We start from the raw sequence: 20,125 nt of genomic DNA, 5'->3' as shown, positions 1-20,125 counted from the left end.
CCATGGTCAACCAAAGAAATTGAGTGCACGTGCTCAGCGTCATATCCAGATGTTGTGTTTGGGAAATAGACATATGAGTGCTGCTAGCATTGCTGTAGAGGTTGAAGGGGTGGGGGGTCAGCCTGTCAGTGCTCAGACCATATGCCGCACACTGCATCAAATTGGTCTGCATGGCTGTCGTCCCAGAAGGAAGCCTCTTCTAAAGATGATGCACAAGTAAGCCCGCAAACAGTTTGCTGAAGACAAGCAGACTAAGGACATGGATTACTGGAACCAAGTCCTGTGGTCTGATGAGAGAAAGATAAACTTGTTTGGTTCAGATGGTGTCAAGCGTGTGTGGCGGCAACCAGGTGAGGAGTACAAAGACAAGTGTGTCTTGCTTACAGTCAAGCATGGTGGTGGGAGTGTCTTGGTCTGAGGCTGCATGAGTGCTGCTGGCACTGGGGAGCTACAGTTCATTGAGGGAACCATGAATGCCAACATGTACTGTGACATACTGAAGCAGAGACTGGGCCGCAGGGCAGTATTCCAACATGATAACGACCCCAAACACACCTCCAAGATGACCACTGCCTTGCTAAAGAAGCTGGGGGTAAATGTGATGGACTGGCCGTGCATGTCTCCAGACCTAAACCCTATTGAGCATCTGTGGGGCATCCTCAAACGAAAGGTGGAGGAGTGCAAGGTCTCTAACATCCACCAGCTCTGTGATGTCATCATGGAGGAGTGGAAGAGGACTCCAGTGGCAACCTGTGAAGCTCTAGTGAACTCCATGCCCAAGAGGGTTAAGGCAGTGCTGGATAATAATGGTGGCCACACAAAATATTGACACTTTGGGCCCAATTTGGACATTTTCACTTAGGGGTGTACTCACTTTTGTGACCAGCGGTTTAGACATTAATGGCTGTGTGTTGAGTTATTTTGAGGGGACAGCAAATGTGCACTGTTATACAAGCTGTACACTCACTACTTTACATTGTAGCAAAGTTTAATTTCTTCAGTGTTGTCACATGAAAAGATATAATAAAATATTTACAAAAATGTGAGGGGTGTACTCACTTCTGTGAGATACTGTATCATATACCATCAGTTTACCCTGGTACTGCCACAGTACTGTTTGTAAGAATACCTGAACTGGAAACTGAATTAGTTAGCTGTCTCAAGATATCACTTGCTCTCTCTCTCTCTCAAATGCTCACAAAGCTTCTCTCAAAGACACCTTGAGCAGTCTTGAGCCATGATGGATGTGGGGGGACGCTTGGCTGGACATTTATAACGTCCCTCAGATGACTCGACTGTTTGCTAACTGTGACTACACACACACACACACACTGCTACGTTAGCAATTTACCGGCCAGACAAAAACTAGGTCAGTGTGCTTGTGTTTGACAGGGACAACAAAGTAGCCTATACAGTACACTAACAACACACATCCTGCCCTCGAGTTATTTTCAATGAAACCTCACAAATCTTGTGAATATTAACATGTATTCAATTCAAAAATGAATTACAAAACAGACATTTTTAAACCTAAAATATTGGCAGAGGATGTTCACAGCATCCTGTGATGCAAGATGAGTGTGTGTGTGTGTGTGTGTGTGTGTGTGTGTGTGTGTGTGTGTGTGTGTGTGTGTGTGTGTGTGTAAGTACCTGAATACACCCTAATGAAGGTGTTCTGTTGTTCTCTGTGTTTTTTTTTTTTTGTTGTTGTTGTTGTTTTTTTTGCCTTTCAGAGGCCCTGCAGAGGCCGTACTATGCAGACTACTCTCCAACACGCCTCTATATTCACACACTCTGCACTAGCCATTATCTGGACCTCTTCATCACCATCATCATCGCCATTAATGTGCTCACGATGTCAATGGAGCACTACAGACAGCCCAAGGTTTGGTGTATCACACACACACACACACACACATCATTTCTGCAGGGCATTGACACTATTAATAGGTTAACAAAAACCTGTTTGAAAAAATGCTATCAGTATTTTAGCATTGCATGTTTTAAGCCAAAGAAATAGCACACCAGTGTGCTACTATACTGCTGAGACACTATACTATTTTAATTTTAGTTAAATTGTTAGTAAATTTCTTGTGTTTTAGATATTTTTATTAGTTTCTATTATCTGTAAGTTTAATTTTTATTCTTATTTCAGTTTAACTTTATTATTTCAGTAGCTTTACATTTTAAACTAAACTTACTTAACTAACTGAAATAAAAGAACTTTAATACTGTATATACAGTGGGGAACAAAATGATTTGATACCTATTTAATACCTATCATACCTGTGTCATTATAAAACTGTATGTCCTCATTTGTCACAAAAACGTGCACACAGACAAACACAAACACACTCATATACAGTGGGGGAAAAAATTATTTGATCCCCTGCTGATTTTGCACTTTTGCTCACTGACAAATAAATGATCAGTCTATAATTTTAATGGTAGGTTTATTTGAACAGTGAGAGACAGAATTAAAAAAAAAAAAAAAAAAAAAAACTGAAAAACACGTTTCAAAAAAGTTATAAATTGATTTACATTTTAATGAGTCAAATAAGTATTTGATCCCCTATCAATCAGCAAGATTTCTGGCTCCCATGTGTCTTTTATACAGGTAAGGAGCTAAGATTAGGAACACTCTCTTAAAGGGAGTGCTCCTAATCTCAGTTTGTTGCCTGTATAAAAGACATCTGTCCACAGAAGCAATCAATCAATCAGATTCCAAACTCTCCACCATGGCCAAGACCAAAGAGCTGTCCAAAGATGTCAGGGAAAAGATTGTAGACCAACACAAGGCTGGAATGGGCTACAAGACCATCGCCAAGCAGCTTGGTGTGAAGGAGACAACAGTTGGTGCGATTATTCGCAAATGGAAGAAACACAAAATAACTGTCAATCTCCCTCGGTCTGGGGCTTCATGCAAGTTCTCACCTCGTGGAGTTTCAATGATCATGAGAACGCTGAGGAATCAGCCCAGAACTACACGGGAAGATCTTGTCAATGATCTCAAGGCAGCTGGGACCATAGTCACCAAGAAAGCAACTGGTAACACACTGCGCCGTGAATGACTGAAATCCTGCAGCGCCCGCAAGGTCCTCCTGCTCAAGAAAGCACATGTACAGGCCCATCTGAAGTTCGCTAATAATTCAGAGGAGAACTGGATGAAAGTGTTGTGGTCAGATGAGGCCAAAATCAAGCTCTTTGGCATCAACTCAACTCGCCGTGTTTGGAGGAGGAGGAATGCTGCCTATATGACCCCAAGAACACCATCCCCGTCAAACATGAAGGTGGAAACATTATGCTTTGGGGGTGTTTTTCTGCTAAGGGGACAGGACAACTGCACCGCATCAAAGGGACGATGGACGGGGCCAATTACCGTCAGGGCCAGGGCACTGAAGTCTGCCAGGGCATTGAAAATGGGTCGTGGATGGGTATTCCAGCAATGACAATGACCCAAAACACACGGCCAAGGCAACAAAGGAGTGGCTCAAGAAGAAACACATTAAGGTCCTGGAGTGGCCTAGCCAGTCTCCAGTCCTTAATCCATTAGAAAATCTGTGGAGGGAGCTGAAGGTTCGAGTTGCCAAACGTCAGCCTCGAAACCTTAATGACTTGGAGAGGATCTGCAAAGAGGAGTGGGACAAAATCCCTCCTGAGATGTGTGCAAACCTGGTGGCCAACTACAAGAAACTTTTTTGAAATGGGTTTTATGGATTTTTTTTTTTGTTATTCTGTCTCTCGCTGTTAAAATAAGCCTACCATTAAAATAATAGACTGATCATTTCTTTGTCAGTGGGCAAACGTACAAAATCAGCAGGGGATCAAATAATTTTTTTCCGCACTGTATATGTGTGTGTTTGTGTTTGTCTGTGTGGACGTTTTTGTGACAAATGAGGACATACATTTTTTATAATGACACAGGTATGACATAGGTATTACAAGGTGTAGGTGATTTATGAGGACATTACCCCATGTCCCCACTTTTCAAAATGCATATAAATCATACAGAGGGAGATTTTTTTGAGAAAGTAGAAATGCACAGTCTCCTTTAGGGCAATAGCACATCAAATTTGTACAGTATAAAAACCATTACGCCTATGGGATGTCCCCACTTTTCACAATAACAAACATTTTAAATCTGAAAGCTGAATAAGTAAGCTTTCCATTGATGTATGGTTTGTTAGGATCGGACAATATGTGGCCGAGATATAACTATTTGAAAATCTGGAATCTGAGTGCAAAAAAAATCTAAATATTAAGAAAATCGCCTTTAAAGTTGTCCAAATGAAGTTCTTAGCAATGCATATTACTAATCAAAAATTAGGTTTTGATATATTTATGGTAGGAAATTTACAAAATATTTTCATGGAACATGATCTTTACTTAATATCTTAATGATATTTGGCATAAACGAAATATATATATATATTGTATTTTTGTTTTAGTTAGCAATAACAACACTGGTTCACATCTACTTTTCACTCTTAAAAAAAGGTGCCAGGAAGAACCAAAAAGGGGGTTTCGCGGCGATGCCATAGAAGAACCATTTTTGGTTCCCTGAAGAACCATTTTGTGAAAGGTTCTTTAAGGAACCGGTGTTTTTTTTTTTGGTGCCATAAAGCACCTTTTCTTTTACTACAAAGAACCATTTTTAACGGTTCTTCAAAGAACCACTGATGCTTTATAATTTCATACTTTAAATTTTCTTTAATAGGATTGTTCATAAAATAATAAAAAACAACAGGAAAATCCAGAAGTAACAAGACTTGACAAGATGTATGATTAAAATGTTTATTGCATTTACATCATACCTCAATACTGTTTATATGTGTTTAATAGGGATGTGCACAAGTACTAGAGTGCTCAGACTTGACAATGATTGACCATTTTTGAAAGTCACTGCAATCATCGTTTTCATGATCAATCATCGCTGTCAAGTCTGAATACTCGATGATCACCTGACTTTATATATTTCTCTTTTTCTGATTGGTTATGGTAGCATTTTGGGTGGTACCTGAGCTCTGACTAGTTAGTGTTAGAACAGCATGCCATCCAGACAAAATCAAAACCACCAGTACTTAAAATAAAACATTTACAAAAAGTTTTACATTTCTGTTGTATTCAAGTTTTATATTTTGGGTGTCTGACTGTCTGTATTTGTGTCTGTTTCACAGTATCTGGATGAAGGTCTGAAGTACTGTAATTATGTCTTCACGCTGGTTTTTGTGATCGAGGCTGTGCTGAAACTGGTTGCCTTTGGCTTCAGGAGATTTTTCAAAGAGAGGTAAGGCTCCATCATGTGGACACAGTGCAGAAATACAGTATATTTTCTAGAGAGTAAGTTCACTAGTTGGTAGTATTCTTTAATTGACATTCCAGCATGGATCTGTTCTCCTCACAGTAGCCATGGATTTCAAGAAGTGAGGATAAAACAACCGCAATTAGTTTTGGTTTGCTTTAAAGGCAGTTCACAACTACTGTAAATGCATTACTATATACTACTTTATGGATTTTTTAATGTTTTCAAACAAGTCTTTTATGCTCACTATTTGATTATTTGAAAATACAACAGAAAATAGTCTAATTATTTTTGTTTTTCAGTATTCTTTGAAGAGTCGTTTTTATGACAGCATTTATTGGAAATATATTTTTTATAACAATATAACTGTTTACTGTCACGTTTGATCACTTTAATCTATCTTTACTGAATAAAATTATTCATTTATTTAAAAACTTTTCAACAGGGACAAAATGTTAATCTTACTGTCAGTAAAGACTTTTACATTGTAACAACAAATTTATATTTCTAATAAATATGTATCTTTATCTGTGATTTATTACGCAAATAAATACAGAGACAATTTGTACTCTGCATCAAAAATTCAAGTGCTTTTACATTATTAACAACTTTTGTGTTAAAGTGAGTCTGTGAGGACAAGACATTATGAGCGTCAAACTGCGTCTTGTTTCAAAACTGCATCTTGAGCCTCGATGTTTCTCCATACCTTACCATAAAAAAAATGATTGTTACACAAATATTTCAAATGTGTCAGTCGTTGATTGAAATCCTGTCACTCTGTCAGCATCGCATGTCATGCAAACGCGAATAGCATGTTCCAAAATGGTATCAACTCACTTTTTGAAGTGTCTATCATAAAGAAAGGTCACATGGTGTCATGAATAATAATGAGACGAAGCCTTCTCATAAGATAAGGCCATGCAGACTCATGAATAATTATGAGACACCATTGTGACATTCTTTGACGTTGAGACAGAGAAAAATAGCCCAAAGTCTATAAATTAATAACGTTCTGCTTTATAAATAAAAAATACGAGATGCTAACACTATCTTCCATTGTCTTTCATTCGTGTTCCAGAAAGAAAGAAAGAAAGTGTTAAAGAAAGACCTTTCCTCTGACAGTCTCTAATGGTTAAGATTAGCTCTTTTCAAGAATATTAAATGGTTTCACAGGTCCTTGTCTGTATCTCATTCTGTGTTTTTTGTTGTTGTTGTTTTTTGTCAGGTGGAATCAGTTAGACTTGGCAATTGTTCTTCTCTCCATCATGGGCATCACACTTGAGGAAATTGACCTGAATGCCTCACTACCCATTAACCCAACAATCATACGCATAATGAGGGTGCTGCGCATCGCCAGAGGTACCAAATACATGAAGACACACACACACCAGCCGTGACAAGTGAGAAATAAAACAGGGTGTTATAAGATGTGCCAGAGAAAAGAGAAGTTTCCCACGTTTTTAGCTCTACCTGATAAAAATGGGAAATTTAAAAATGTTTTATTTACACTATACCATTCAAAAGTTTGGGGTTAGGAAAAAAAATTCAATAGAAAAGTAAGATATTCAGTACAGTTTGGGTTTGTGGCATGTAATGTGTAAATGATTAGAAGGAATGAACTGTGATATAAAATTCCCTTTCAGTGTTGAAGCTGCTGAAGATGGCCACAGGAATGAGATCTCTTCTGGATACTGTAGTTCAAGCTTTACCGCAGGTCATTAAGTTCATATGTCTCATGCTATATCCATTGCTGTTGTGGAATAACTTTATAGATTATGGGCCCGGTTTCATAGACATGGTTTAGCCTAAACCAGGATTAGGCCATAGTTCAATTAGGACATTTAAGTCATTTTTATAAACATGCCTTAGAAAAAACATTACTAGTGTGCATCTTAAGACAAAACAAAGGCACTGATATATTTTAAGTCAGTCAGTGCAAGTTTCTTTCAGTTGAAACAGCTCAGATTTACATTTTAGTCTAGGACTAGGTTTAAGCCTTGTCTGTGAAACCAGGGGTTAATGTATGTTTTCAAGTTCAAGTTCAAGTTTATTTGTACAGAGCTTTTTAACAAAACAAATCGTTGCAAACAGCTCTACAGGAAATTAAGTTTCCACAATATATTTATATATTGCAGAACCTTAATATATTTAACTTATGGCAAAATTTGGTAATTCTGTATGTTGTCTGAGCGTTGGCATCCTCTGAGGGGTTATCTTTTCTCAGGTGTTCGGTCATCTCAGATCATTTAAGGGTTGGATCCAGACTGAAGCTTCTGTCATTCCTAGTTACCATAGGATGTTAATCCCGTGGCAGAAACAGAGAAACAAATACAGACATAATTAGCATAGCTGCTGTTCCATCTAAGCAAAAATGATTTGTTTAACCCAAGCTAAAGAATAATAATAATGTACATTTGATCAGATATACTACAGTACAAGATTATAAGATGCATTATGTGAATGCTAGGCCAAAGAGATGTGTCTTTAATCTAGATTTAAACAGAGAGAGTGTGTCTGAACCCCGAACGTTATCAGGAAGGCTATTCCAGAGTTTGGGAGCCAAATGTGAAAAAGCTCTACCTCCTTTAGTGGACTTTGCTATCCTAGGTACTACCAAAAGTCCAGAGTTTTGCGACCATAGGGAGCGGGTTGGATTGTAGCGTGGTAGAAGACAAGTTAGGTACGCAGAAGCTAAACCATTTAGGGCCTTATAGGCAAGTAATAATATTTTGTAAATGACACGGAACTGAATAGGTAGCCAGTGCAGAGACTGTAAAATTGGGGTAATATGATCATATTTTCTTGACCTGGTAAGAACTCTAGCCGCTGCATTTTGGACTATCTGTAGCTTGTTTATTGAAGATGCAGGACAACCAGCTAGCAGTGCATTACAATAGTCCAGTCTAGAGGTCATGAATGCATAAACTAGCTTTTCTGCATCAGAAACAGGTAGCACGTTTCGAAGCTTGGCAATGTTTCTAAGATGGAAGGATGTTGTTTTTGTAACATGGGAAATATGATTTTCAAAGGACAAGTTGCTGTCTAATATAACACCCAGATTTTTGACTTTAGAGGACGTGACAGTGCATCTGTCTAGTTGCAAATTGTAATCCATGAGATTCTGTGTACGGTTTTTTGGTCCAATAAGTAATATCTCTGTTTTATCTGAATTTAATAGGAGGAAATTATTGGTCATCCAATCTTTTACATTTTTTACACAATCTATTAGCTTAGTTGAGAAGTTTCATCTGGTCTTGTTGAGATATATAGTTGAGTATCATCAGCATAACAGTGAAAACTAATCCTGTATTTTCTAATAATATTACCAAGTTTTGTGGCTTAATTCTGGTGATGTTCTGGTTCTCTAGGTTGGTAATCTGGGTCTGCTGTTTATGCTGCTGTTCTTCATCTATGCAGCACTGGGAGTCGAACTCTTTGGCAAGCTTGGTTGGTATACCTTTCATTTCCTGTTATCATACACAGCACCACTGTTCAAAAGTTTGGGGTCAGTAAGATATGTTAATGTTTTTAAAACCCTACTCAATGCATGTTTTGCAAGGTTCCCCTTTCTGCCAAACATATTTTATTGGACTGTCCAGCTTTTAATTTACTTAGAAAACTCTTTGATGAAGTGAACTCACTTAAAGAGTTATTTAGTATAATTTTGCCAGAAAAAGCTTTAGAATTTTTATCATATCTTAATGATAACAACCCCCCCCCCCCCCCCCCCCCCCCCCCCATTAAAACATAGTTGTGGTTTATCACACCTGAGTTCAGTTTCTCTAGCCACACCCAGGCCTGATTACTGCCACACCTGTTCGCAATCAAGAAATCACTTAAATAGGACCTGCTTGACAAAGTGAAGTAGACCAAAAGATCCTCAAAAGCTGCACATCATGTTGAGATCCAAAGAAATTCAGGAACAAATGAGAAAGAAAGTAGGCTAATTGAGATCTATCAGTCTGGAAAAGGTTATAAAGCCATTTCTAAAGCTTTGGGACTCCAGTGAACCACAGTGAAAGCCATTATCCACAAAAATCCGAAAACATGGAACAGTGGTGAACCTTCCCAGGAGTGGCCGGCCGACCAAAATTACCCCAAGAGCGCAGCGACGACTCATCCAAGAGGTCACAAAAGACCCCACAACAACATCTAAAGAACTGCAGGCCTCACTTGCCTCAGTTAAGGTCAGTGTTCATGACTCCACCATAGGAAAGAGACTGGGCAAAAATGGCCTCCATGGCAGAGTTCCAAGACGAAAACCGCTGCTGAGCAAAAAGAACATAAAGGCTCGCCTCAGTTTTGCCAGAAAACATCTTGATGATCCCCAAGACTTTTGGGAAAATACTCTGTGGACTGACGAGACAAAAGTTGAACTTTTTGGAAGGTGTGTGTCCCATTACATCTGGCGTAAAAGTAACACAGCATTTGAGAAAAAGAACATCATACCAACAGTAAAATATGGTGGTGGTAGTGTGATGGTCTGGGGCTGTTTTGCTGCTTCAGGACCTGGAAGACTGGCTGTGATAAATGGAACCATGAATTCAGCTGTCTACCAAAAAAATCCTGGAGGACAATGTCCGGCCATCTGTTTGTGACCTCAAGCTGAAGCGAACATGGGTTCTGCAGCAGGACAATGATCCAACACACACCAGCAAATCCACCTCTGAATGGCTGAAGAAAAACCAAATGAAGACTTTGGAGTGGCCTAGTCAAAGTCCTGACCTGAATCCTACTGAGATGCTGTGGCATGACCTTAAAAAGGCGGTTCATGCTCGAAAACCCTCCAATGTGGCTGAATTACAACAATTCTGCCAAGATGAGTGGGCCAAAATTCCTCCACAGCACTGTAACAGACTCATTGCAAGTTATCGCAAACGCTTGATTGCAGTTGTTGCTGCTGAGGGTGGCCCAACCAGTTATTAGGTTTAGGGGGCAAGCACTTTTTCACACAGGGCCATGTGAGTTTGGATTTTGTTTTCCCTTCATAATAAAAAACTTCATTCAAAAACCGCGTGTTGTGTTTACTTGTGTTATCTTTTTATTGATATTTAAATTAGTTTGATCTGAAACATTAAAGTGTGACAAACATGCAAAAAAATAAAAAGTCAGGATGGGAGCCAACACTTTTTCACACCACTGTATACTACTACTAATGTATTTGAAAAAAGTCTCTTAATCTCACCAAGGCTGAATTCTTTTATCAAAATATATGTAATATTGTGAAATATTATTACTATTTAAACTGTTAGAATATATTCATGTAATTTATTCCTGTGATGGTAAAGCTGAATTTCCAGCATCATTACTTCAGTCTTCAGTGTCACATGATCCTTCAGAAATTATTCTAATACGCTGATTTGCTGCTCAAGAAACATTTATTATTACTATGTTGAGAACAGTTGTGCTTCTCAATATTTTTGTGGAGACGAAAAATGTATTTGATGAATAGAAATGTTCAAAAGAACACTATTTCTTAGATTTTTTGTAACATTACAAATTTATTTCGCGTCACTTTTAATCAATTAACTGCATCTTAGCTAAATAAAAGTATTAATTTATTACAAAAATATCTTACCGACTCCAAACTTTGAACAGTAGTGCATATTGTTACGTAACACAAGTCAAAGTGTATTTTGATAAAGTATTAAAATGAATTGTTTTTAAATCAGAATGCACTGAGGACAACCCGTGTGAGGGGTTGAGCAGACATGCTACATTTCAGAACTTCGGCATGGCATTCCTCACTCTGTTCCGCATTTCCACCGGAGACAATTGGAATGGAATCATGAAGGTATTTTGCAAACCATAAAAATATTCATGCATGTCACAAATACCTGATTATGGAATGCTGATATTTAATGGTAGCTCTAAATTAGACAAACTCACCCTCATGTCATTCCAGAGGTTTCAGAGTGAGGCTATTACTGTAGCTGTTCAAAAGATTATTTGATCCCACATATGGTGTATTATCATGGCTTGTCACTTTCTGAGCAGGACAGAACTCCCAATTTCTGTGTTTTTGTGTGTGTGTTTAGGATACCCTGCGGGAATGTAAAAATGACAGATGTCTGAGTTACCTGCCGCTTCTGTCGCCACTGTACTTTGTGACATTCGTGCTGGTGGCACAGTTTGTGCTGGTGAATGTTGTGGTCGCTGTGCTCATGAAACATTTAGAGGAGAGTAACAAAGACGCCCGTGAGGAGGCCGAGATGGAGGCGGAGTTGAAGGAAGAGCTTCATGGCATGCGTAGACAAAGCACCGCCTCTGTGGGCGGAGCCATCGCGCTTGAGGGTACAGCTGTTAAAATGGAGACTCTCTCACATGAACAGGTCAGTTCTGTACATTCTTTTATAATTCTTCTAAAGCCACAGTACTCTTGAAAATATTATACAAAGTAACCCCCTTCCCATATATTAAATAGATATTATTAGATTAGAGTAACGCTAAATGTATTTTAGCGATGTTTACGATTTGAGAAAAAAATCTGAAAGTTTAATGTACTTAAAAGCTCTTTGGTGAAATTAATTAGAATAGTCTCACATTTGATCTTCACGGTCAAAAATGACCTCCCTAGGAAATTAAATTATGAAAACAGATAATTGTTTTAAGGGTACAATCTACAAATCAGCCACAACAAAATAGTCTTTGATAGTTTTTAATATATATGCCAGAAAATACTCTTAAAAGCCACTAGGGAATACACAGCCCTATGAAAATAGGGCTATATAGGTATATAGTGGTTACACTCTGGTATTAAATATGATTTTCTTTATTTCTCCCACCGGATGCCACTAATCTGCCTTCCATGCATGGAATTTAAAATCGGAAATATCACTTTTAAATAACTTTTTGAAAATAATAAATATTTCAATATTTTTTTCTTTATTTGCATTATTTTATGTAGGAAAAATAGTGCATCATTTAGAGGACAATATTGTCTAGGACCATGAAATCCCCTTAAAATACAAAATGTTAAAGAATAAATGTCATTGAAACAAAATAAATTATATTCATTTAATAAAAATAAAAAAAATTAGACTTGTCCACTTTCACTGCCAAGGATCACAAGTGTGACCCCTAACTGAGGAATACCAGAGGGTTAAAAGAGGCAGTTAAGTTTTAGAATTAACATTCTGTAACATTAACATTATGTATTATATTAAATAAAGATTATTATATTGAATATGTAATTTATATAATAATAATAATAATAATAATAAGGGTTTTTTAATGCAGGGTTTTTTAATTTGGAAATGCAGCATCTTCAAGCCTGTTTTTAAACACTAGAAAAACATGACTGTTAAAGCACATAATATCAAATTGTTGTGTTTACAGGGCCAAGATCCCAACTACGGCAACTTCCTGACAGTTAGTAGGCCATCTATATCACGGATGTTGTCCTTACCTAATGACAGTTACATGCTCTATCCTGTTAAGCCTGTATATGGGTCCATTCATGAGCGAGTGTCCAAACAGGACTCCACACTACCAGGTGAAAAAAACCAAACCAGTTCTTACTGGTCATGGCACACGTGCAGAGAGAGAATATGACTAAAGCTGTTTGTGTATTCTTCAGGCTCCTCTCTCTCACTCGGCACCCAGCCCTGTGAATACAGTGCCATAATGCAGGTTCCAGGAACTGCGTCTCAGATAAACCTGGCTGCCGTTCCTGTTCCCCACTCTCTAAATCAAAGAGCAAGATCTTGTAATGCCTTCAGAGCCCTGCAGAGACAGGTACTGCAGCGACTCTCTTCCTCATGACTGTTTTATATTAGGGATGACAGTAGATTAAATTAATTAGACAATTACAAAAAATGCATTTATTTGTCTGTAATGCAAAAATTGTGACATTGATCATGTGAACATTTGTACAAATGTCAGATGTTATTGCTTTCATTGGATCCTTCTCATAAAAGGCTGTGAACATGATCATCAGATTTTACACAAACTTGTTAAGTTTATGATGCTGTCATAAAAATGATCATACATAAAATATCTGTCTATCTATGTCTGTTTGTCTGTCTGTCTATCGTTTAAATTAAAATGATATCACATGTACATTTCCATTTATATAAATGATTATTTAAATTGTTATAAATATTTAACCTATTAATACACACACACACATATATATATATATATATATATCTATATATATATAGTCATTTCACATCTATTTATTACAGAAAATGTTATTATTATTTTCTTAATTAATACAAAATATTATAGTCATTTTGTTTAAATTTGGATTAAATCTAATTAAAATATATTAAATCTATAAAGTAAATATAAATTCTAAAATAAATAAAATACTTAAAATATTAAATAATTAAATATTTTATTAAAAATAAATATATAATTTGAAAATTTTATACAAATATATAATTTAATGATTGATGATTGATTTAATATATAATTTAATCTATAATGTATATCTATAATTTATAATCTGTAATCATTTTGTATTCAATTATGTATTAGGTTTAATTTATTTTCAATAAATTGATTAAATCTATTTCATTATAATAAAAATAGCAATAAAGTAATCATGATTGACATGTAATTTATCGTTTTTAAATGTGTGTTCTGACAGTACATGTGTTCTTACCTACAGCAAGCAATAAAGAGCGACTCCATTGATTCCACAAACACTGACTCCAGAGACACCTTACACATCCCGAGCAAACCCTGCTCCAGTGATAATCTTCATCTCAAAGTACCCAGCATTCCCCTCACTGGTGGATCTGCCCCGTGTTCGCCCCAGGCCTCACCTCCCCCTCCCCTCCGCAACCGGACAGCGAGCGTACAAACAAACAGACACGTGTACAGCCAGCGCAGCATCCCCTGTCGACAGGCTGCGTACGAGACACAATCTAGAAAAGCTCTAGAAATAACACACGCACATGCACAAACCAAACTACAGGATTCACATGAGGTGGCACGACTCAACATGAACGTTACCCAAAGAAGAGCCTCTCAGCGTGTGGCACGCAGCCATAACTTGTCCCCTTATGAACCGCCCTTCTGTTCTGAAGCCCAGTCTCAAGACTCATTACACTGTGGGACATCCCGCCGGCCGGGCACCAGTACCGCTCAATGTCTACGGAAGTACAACAGTGTGGAAAATAATGGCTTCCTATCTCAACTCCACGTCCCTCGGCGTCACTCGACGCACGGGGAAGAGTTACTGCTTCAGCAGCAGCCACCTGGACCTTCTCCAATGCCCAAGAAGGAGAAAATGAGCCCGCCGTGCATCTCCATCGACCCTCCCACCGACGCAGAGTTTCCGTCTCCAGCGGCCAGTCAGGAGCACAGCACAGTCCTAAGACGGCGGACACCGTCCTTTGACTCTGCGCTACCACGGGAGTCCATAGATCTTCCTGACATGCAGGATGAACCTCTTTTGCCTAGTCATTTGCCCCTCCCACAATTCTCTTTTGACCAATTGGATGTACGTTCGCTGAGCAGCCTGTCGGAACTGCCTTCTGATAGTGACCAGTCGACGCACTCCTTCCCTCCCGAGGCGCGTTCGGGGGTGGTGGGAGACACAGCTCAGAGTCCACTCAGGAAGAAGGTATTGGTCAGAATGGCCAGCACTAGGGATCCAGGAAATGAGGATTCGTTTGCCTAGGCTACCGCGCAGGAAGCCACTCATGCATTCTGCCTTTTAATAACAGGAAGAGGCAGTGTCGGCAAAAGTATGCAAATGTGTTTCTGATGGAACTGATGTTTTTTTGCCTGATCATATTGATTAGGGAACTTTTATTAGTGTTCATCACACACACTGATGTTGAGACGTTTTATGTGAGTTCATATGAACATCCATCACAGAAACATGTTGCATCGTGGCATATGATTACTGCACATGACTGTGCAATTTTAACCCTCATATTTTGTTTGGGGTCTGAAAGGTTGATAGTTTCATAGCTCAAAAAGTGTCATTTAAAGTTACCCTGAAAAGCCTGGAAAATGAAATCTAAGTTGATTGAACAATATTTGCTTATGTGTTGAGTTTGTTTGAGGGGGCACAGTTGCTTCAGTCCAGTAAATTATTATTATTTTAAGTTTACTTATATCAGTAAGGATTTCACCGCAAAAAGACACATGAACCACATCCTGAAGGAGGAAGCATTGATGGCTTGTTTTTGTTGTAAAAATTTTGACACAAATTGCGATCCAGCATTTGTGCGACAGACATGAATGATACCTCAAATCATGCAGAAGTGTAGTTTTGCTTTTTAAAAGATTAGATTTCTTTCTTGCGCTGGCAAAAAATAACACTCAAGATAGCTTGAGAAATTATAAAAATCTAGTTTATTTTAATTTTTTTAATTTATTGTTATTTTTTTAAATCAGATTTAAATCAGTCATGCCCTAATTTTAACACCCTATTGTCTTACAAAGTATACGACACATAGAGATATTTTAGCTGAAACGTGCATGTTTCATAATGCAGATTGTGTAACTGAATGAATGAGATGATTATTGTATATATGTGTGGCATGTGATATTTTTGTAAAGGGTCAGAGTTTTACATGTTGTTGGCCTTCAGGAAGAAGCGTGTTAAAGGAATGTTCCGGGTTTAAGTTCTACATCTGTGCTGCAGATTAATACAGAAAATGATTCAGATAATACAGAAAAATCATTTTGATTTGTTCCTCAGTTTGTGTGTACAGTGATGCAGTGGAAGTCTATGGGGAAAAGCATTGCAGCAGGATAAAATAGACACTGTTTTGAAACTATATAGTCACAAGACTTTAGCATTGTGTCGACATGACACTAGTGTAATAACATTTCCTAATAACCCTGTCTATGCAAAGTTATATCCAATTTTTAGTCTGAAACTGAAACTGTTTTCACTCAGAAGGTAATAAATTTCACATGGCAAGTAACACTTTGAAGTAAACATGAAATTTTGAAGTAGAACTGAAATATAATGATATTGAAATAGTATTTTCTTGTCAAATGTGCTCCAATTTTACAGTCTGTGGAGGACTTGGAGTGCCACTTTAAAGTAAAATCAATAAATCAATAATGTATTAATTCAAAATAAAAATGTAAAAAAAAAAAATTGACAAACAAATACACTAAAAGAGTTTAATTTATCTTGTAATGTAGTGAAATGTAATAATTAATAACACATAGGTAGCGACCAGAAATTCATCTTTTTTTCTTTAAACCTTCTGAAATATTTTCCCCTTTGACTTTCATTGAAAGGGCATTACTGTAAACACGTCTTTATACAACCCGAATTCCAGAAATGTTGGGACGTTTTTTTTAAATTTGAATAAAATGAAAACTAAAGAACTTTCAAATCACATGAGCCAATATTTTATTCACAATAAAACATAGAGAACATAACAAATGTTTAAACAGAGAAATTTTACACTTTTATCCACTAAATGAGCTAATTTCCAATTTGATGCTTGGTCTCAAAAAAGTTGGCACGGGGGCAACAAAGGGCTGAAAAAGCAAGAAATTTTGAAAAGATTCAGCTGGGAGAACATCTAGCAATTAATTAAGTTAATTGACTTCAGATCTGTAACATGATTAGCTATAAAAGGGATGTCTTAGAGAGGCAGAGTCTCTCAGGAGTAAAGAGGCTCAGAGGCTCTCCGATCTGTGAAAGAGTGCGTAAAAAGATTGTGGAATACTTTTAAAACAATCTTCCTCAGCGTCAAATTGCAAAGGCTTTGCAAATCTACAGTGCATAACATCATCAAAAGATTCAGAGAAACTGGAGAAATCTCTGTACGTAAGTTCAAAAGCCAGCATCTCTGATGGTAGGGGGTGCATAAGTGCATACGGTATGGGCAGCTTGCATGTTTTGGAAGGCACTATGAATGCTGAAAGGTATATACAGGTTTTAGAGCAACATATGCTCCCCTCCAGATGACGTCTATTTCAGGGAAGGCCTTGTGTATTTCAGCAGGACAATGCAAAACCACATACTGCAGCTATTACAACAGCATGGCTTCATAGTAGAAGAGTCAGGGTGCTGAACTGGCCTGCCTGCAGTCCAGATCTTTCACCTATAGAGAACATTTGGCGCATCATTAAACGACAAATACATCAAAGACGACCATAACTCTTCAGCAGCTGGAAACCTATATCAGGCAAAAATGGGACCAAATTCCAACACCAAAATTCCAGAAACTCATAACCTCGATGCCCAGACGTCTTCAAACTGTTTAGAAAAGAAGAGGAGATGCTACACCATGGTAAACATGCCCCCATCCCAACTATTTTGAGACCTGTAGCAGCTCATTTTGTGCATAAAATTGTACAATTTCTCAGTTTAAACATTTGTTATGTTATCTATGTTCTATTGTGAATAAAATATTGGCCCATGTGATTCGAAATTCTTTTAGTTTTCATTTGATTTAAAAAACGTCCCAACATTTCCAGAATTCGGGTTGTATAAATTTTGTGTTCTTTCTTTTGAACTGTATTTCACTGACATGCTTCATGTAAACTTTCAATCAGGACATTTATTTATTTATTTATTCCATGCACAAGCATCGAAATTTCCAAAGAAATGAGCTAGCATGAATGCTAACACTTCAGTAATAATTAGCCCATGAACATTTACATTTAGGCAAAGTATTGAATAGCATTATCATTATTTCCTTTCTTGTCAGTGTTGCAGTATTTACAACAACATGACGCTTGTTTAGTACCAATGTCATTTCCTCACATAAAGACAGACATGTATCTAACATTCCCCCGCATTACCAGTCAAACATGGGCTTTTCACACTTAACCCTGTGCTAACGACTCTTTTAAATAATAGCTGTTTCTTGAGCAGCAAAACAGCATATTAGAATGATTTCTGGAGATTCATGTGACACTGGAGAAATGATGCTGACAATTCAGCTTTTTACATTACAGGAATAAGTTACATTTTAAAAATAAATTAAAATAGAAAATTATTTAATTATTTTATTCATTATTTTATATTGTAATATTTCACAATTTAGATTTTTTTATTATTATTATTAATCATATCTTTACAAAATGTATTTTATGATTAACTAGAGTGTAATGGAGGTATTTGGGAAAACCAAGGGCTGCTAAATATAAATGAGTATCGCTGTATTGAGGTCAGGATATGTGTCCTGTATGCAGTGTGAGATCCAGAATGCTGTTTGACTGCTTCATGATGCTTTTGGGTGCATCTACAGATGAGAGCATCCATTGAGTATCAAGATACATTTTGTTGAAAAACTATGAGCATTAAACGGTTAGAGACTGTTAACTACTTGAAAAGATTTCTATTTTGCTCCCAATGCTATGTTTCCTGTAGACTTTAATCCATGTGTGAAACTTTAAGAGACAGATCAGTGTGTAAACTGCCAATCGTTTCCAATAACAGGGTACAAAATAGTGCTAAAAAATAACTTCAATAATAAAAAGGAATATTACAACAACAACAAAAATAATAATAAAACTATGTGTCAGTGAAAGGAGGCATTTTGCCTAAATCTTTCATTTTGGGTTTGGTTTGTAGTTACTGATAAACGTATATGTCCCATAAAGTAACAAAAATACATCTTTTTTTTCCTTAATGTAACCTTAATAACAGGGTTGAATGGTTGATGTTTGAAACTAGCTATTGGCATGCTGTGAATTTTATGTTAGCTAATACTTTATTAAACATATTAATAGCTCTTTGTCTGAAGAACGTGACATTTTTATATTTATTTATTTTACAAAAAAGCCACAGGACACTAGTTTGTACCCTATTTGTGGAGAATTCCATCCTCCAAACTTCACTTGCAAGGTTTTTGTCATCCAGCTTATTCATATTGGTTTTTGAAACGCAAACAGTACTGTACCTTGTAATATATCCCAATGTATTTGAAATTATAAACAAGGATGGCACCAGAAAGCTTCTGTGTGTTGACCTGGTAATAATAGCATGTATATCAACCCAACTGTATCTTGCCCTCATTTCTGTTGTTTTTTATGGCATAATAAAGCACACTACCATAAGGGACACACTGTATTATAAAGCTAGTTGCAAATTCAAGAACAGCTTCATACCTGTAAACATTGTATAGCTTCAGATTTATTTTCAAGGACATTTTATGGCATTTAGGTTTATGGAAACATGAAAGTCTGCTTATTAAATTGGAGTGATTGAAATGATTAAAGAGGAAAGCTGTCTTTTGATGCTTAAACCTAAAACATTGTTTTCACTGATACACAGCGAAGACTTCACCAAACATTGTAAACATTGTATCATAAATGGGCAATGTTTGTATTATTATTTTGTCTTTTGTAACAAAACTTGTTATTTTAGTATAATTTTTATTTTAGCTTTTAAGATTTCAGTTTTAACCAAAACTATATTATTTATTAGTATTAGTAAATATTATTAGTATTTATTCATATTTTTTATTAACTTTTACTTTTATATTTTCAGTTTTCAAGTCATTTTGATTTAAGGCTTTTGTTATTTCTATATTATATAGCATTCATTTATTTGCATTTCAGTTATAGTTTGTGATTTTAGTTCTTAAATTACTTTTTCATCTAATATTGCTATCTGATTTCAGCTTTATTTCAATTAGTGAATGTTTATATATATATAATAATTTTATTGTTATAACAGCACGAGCCACAGTCATAAATTAGTTTACAGTTCTTCACCTTCTCTCGGAATTACCTAAGAATTAAAGTGACAGTTCACCAAAAAATGAAAATTCTGTCATTATTTACTCACCATCATGTTATTCCAAAACTTCATGCTGTTATATTTTTTCTGTGGAATATGGTTTTGTCATTTTGCAATCCCAGCACACAAAATAGCATCGT

General features: G+C 36.7%; 1 protein-coding gene across 1 annotated transcript in view; it reads left to right on the top strand.

Moving 5' to 3' along the window:
• Positions 1–14,936, top strand: part of LOC306874339 (voltage-dependent T-type calcium channel subunit alpha-1H-like) — a gene marked incomplete at its 3' end in the record, with an annotated part of 54,376 nt that extends 39,440 nt beyond the window's left edge. Inside the window, exons 24-33 of the mRNA XM_079424305.1 lie at positions 1,734–1,885; positions 5,178–5,287; positions 6,528–6,661; positions 6,946–7,016; positions 8,671–8,749; positions 10,975–11,096; positions 11,341–11,634; positions 12,641–12,797; positions 12,882–13,039; positions 13,920–14,936. Of these exons, the coding sequence (XP_079280431.1) occupies positions 1,734–1,885; positions 5,178–5,287; positions 6,528–6,661; positions 6,946–7,016; positions 8,671–8,749; positions 10,975–11,096; positions 11,341–11,634; positions 12,641–12,797; positions 12,882–13,039; positions 13,920–14,936 (2,294 nt within the window). The remainder of the gene's footprint in view (positions 1–1,733; positions 1,886–5,177; positions 5,288–6,527; positions 6,662–6,945; positions 7,017–8,670; positions 8,750–10,974; positions 11,097–11,340; positions 11,635–12,640; positions 12,798–12,881; positions 13,040–13,919) is intronic.
• Between the last annotated feature and the right edge of the window lie 5,189 nt (positions 14,937–20,125).

The sequence above is a fragment of the Barbus barbus genome (genome assembly GCF_936440315.1).
Source record: "Barbus barbus genome assembly, chromosome: 8".
NCBI classification, from domain to species: Eukaryota; Metazoa; Chordata; class Actinopteri; order Cypriniformes; family Cyprinidae; genus Barbus; species Barbus barbus.
Note: the sequence above shows the minus strand (reverse complement) of the source record. Positions and strands in the feature narration are given on the sequence as shown.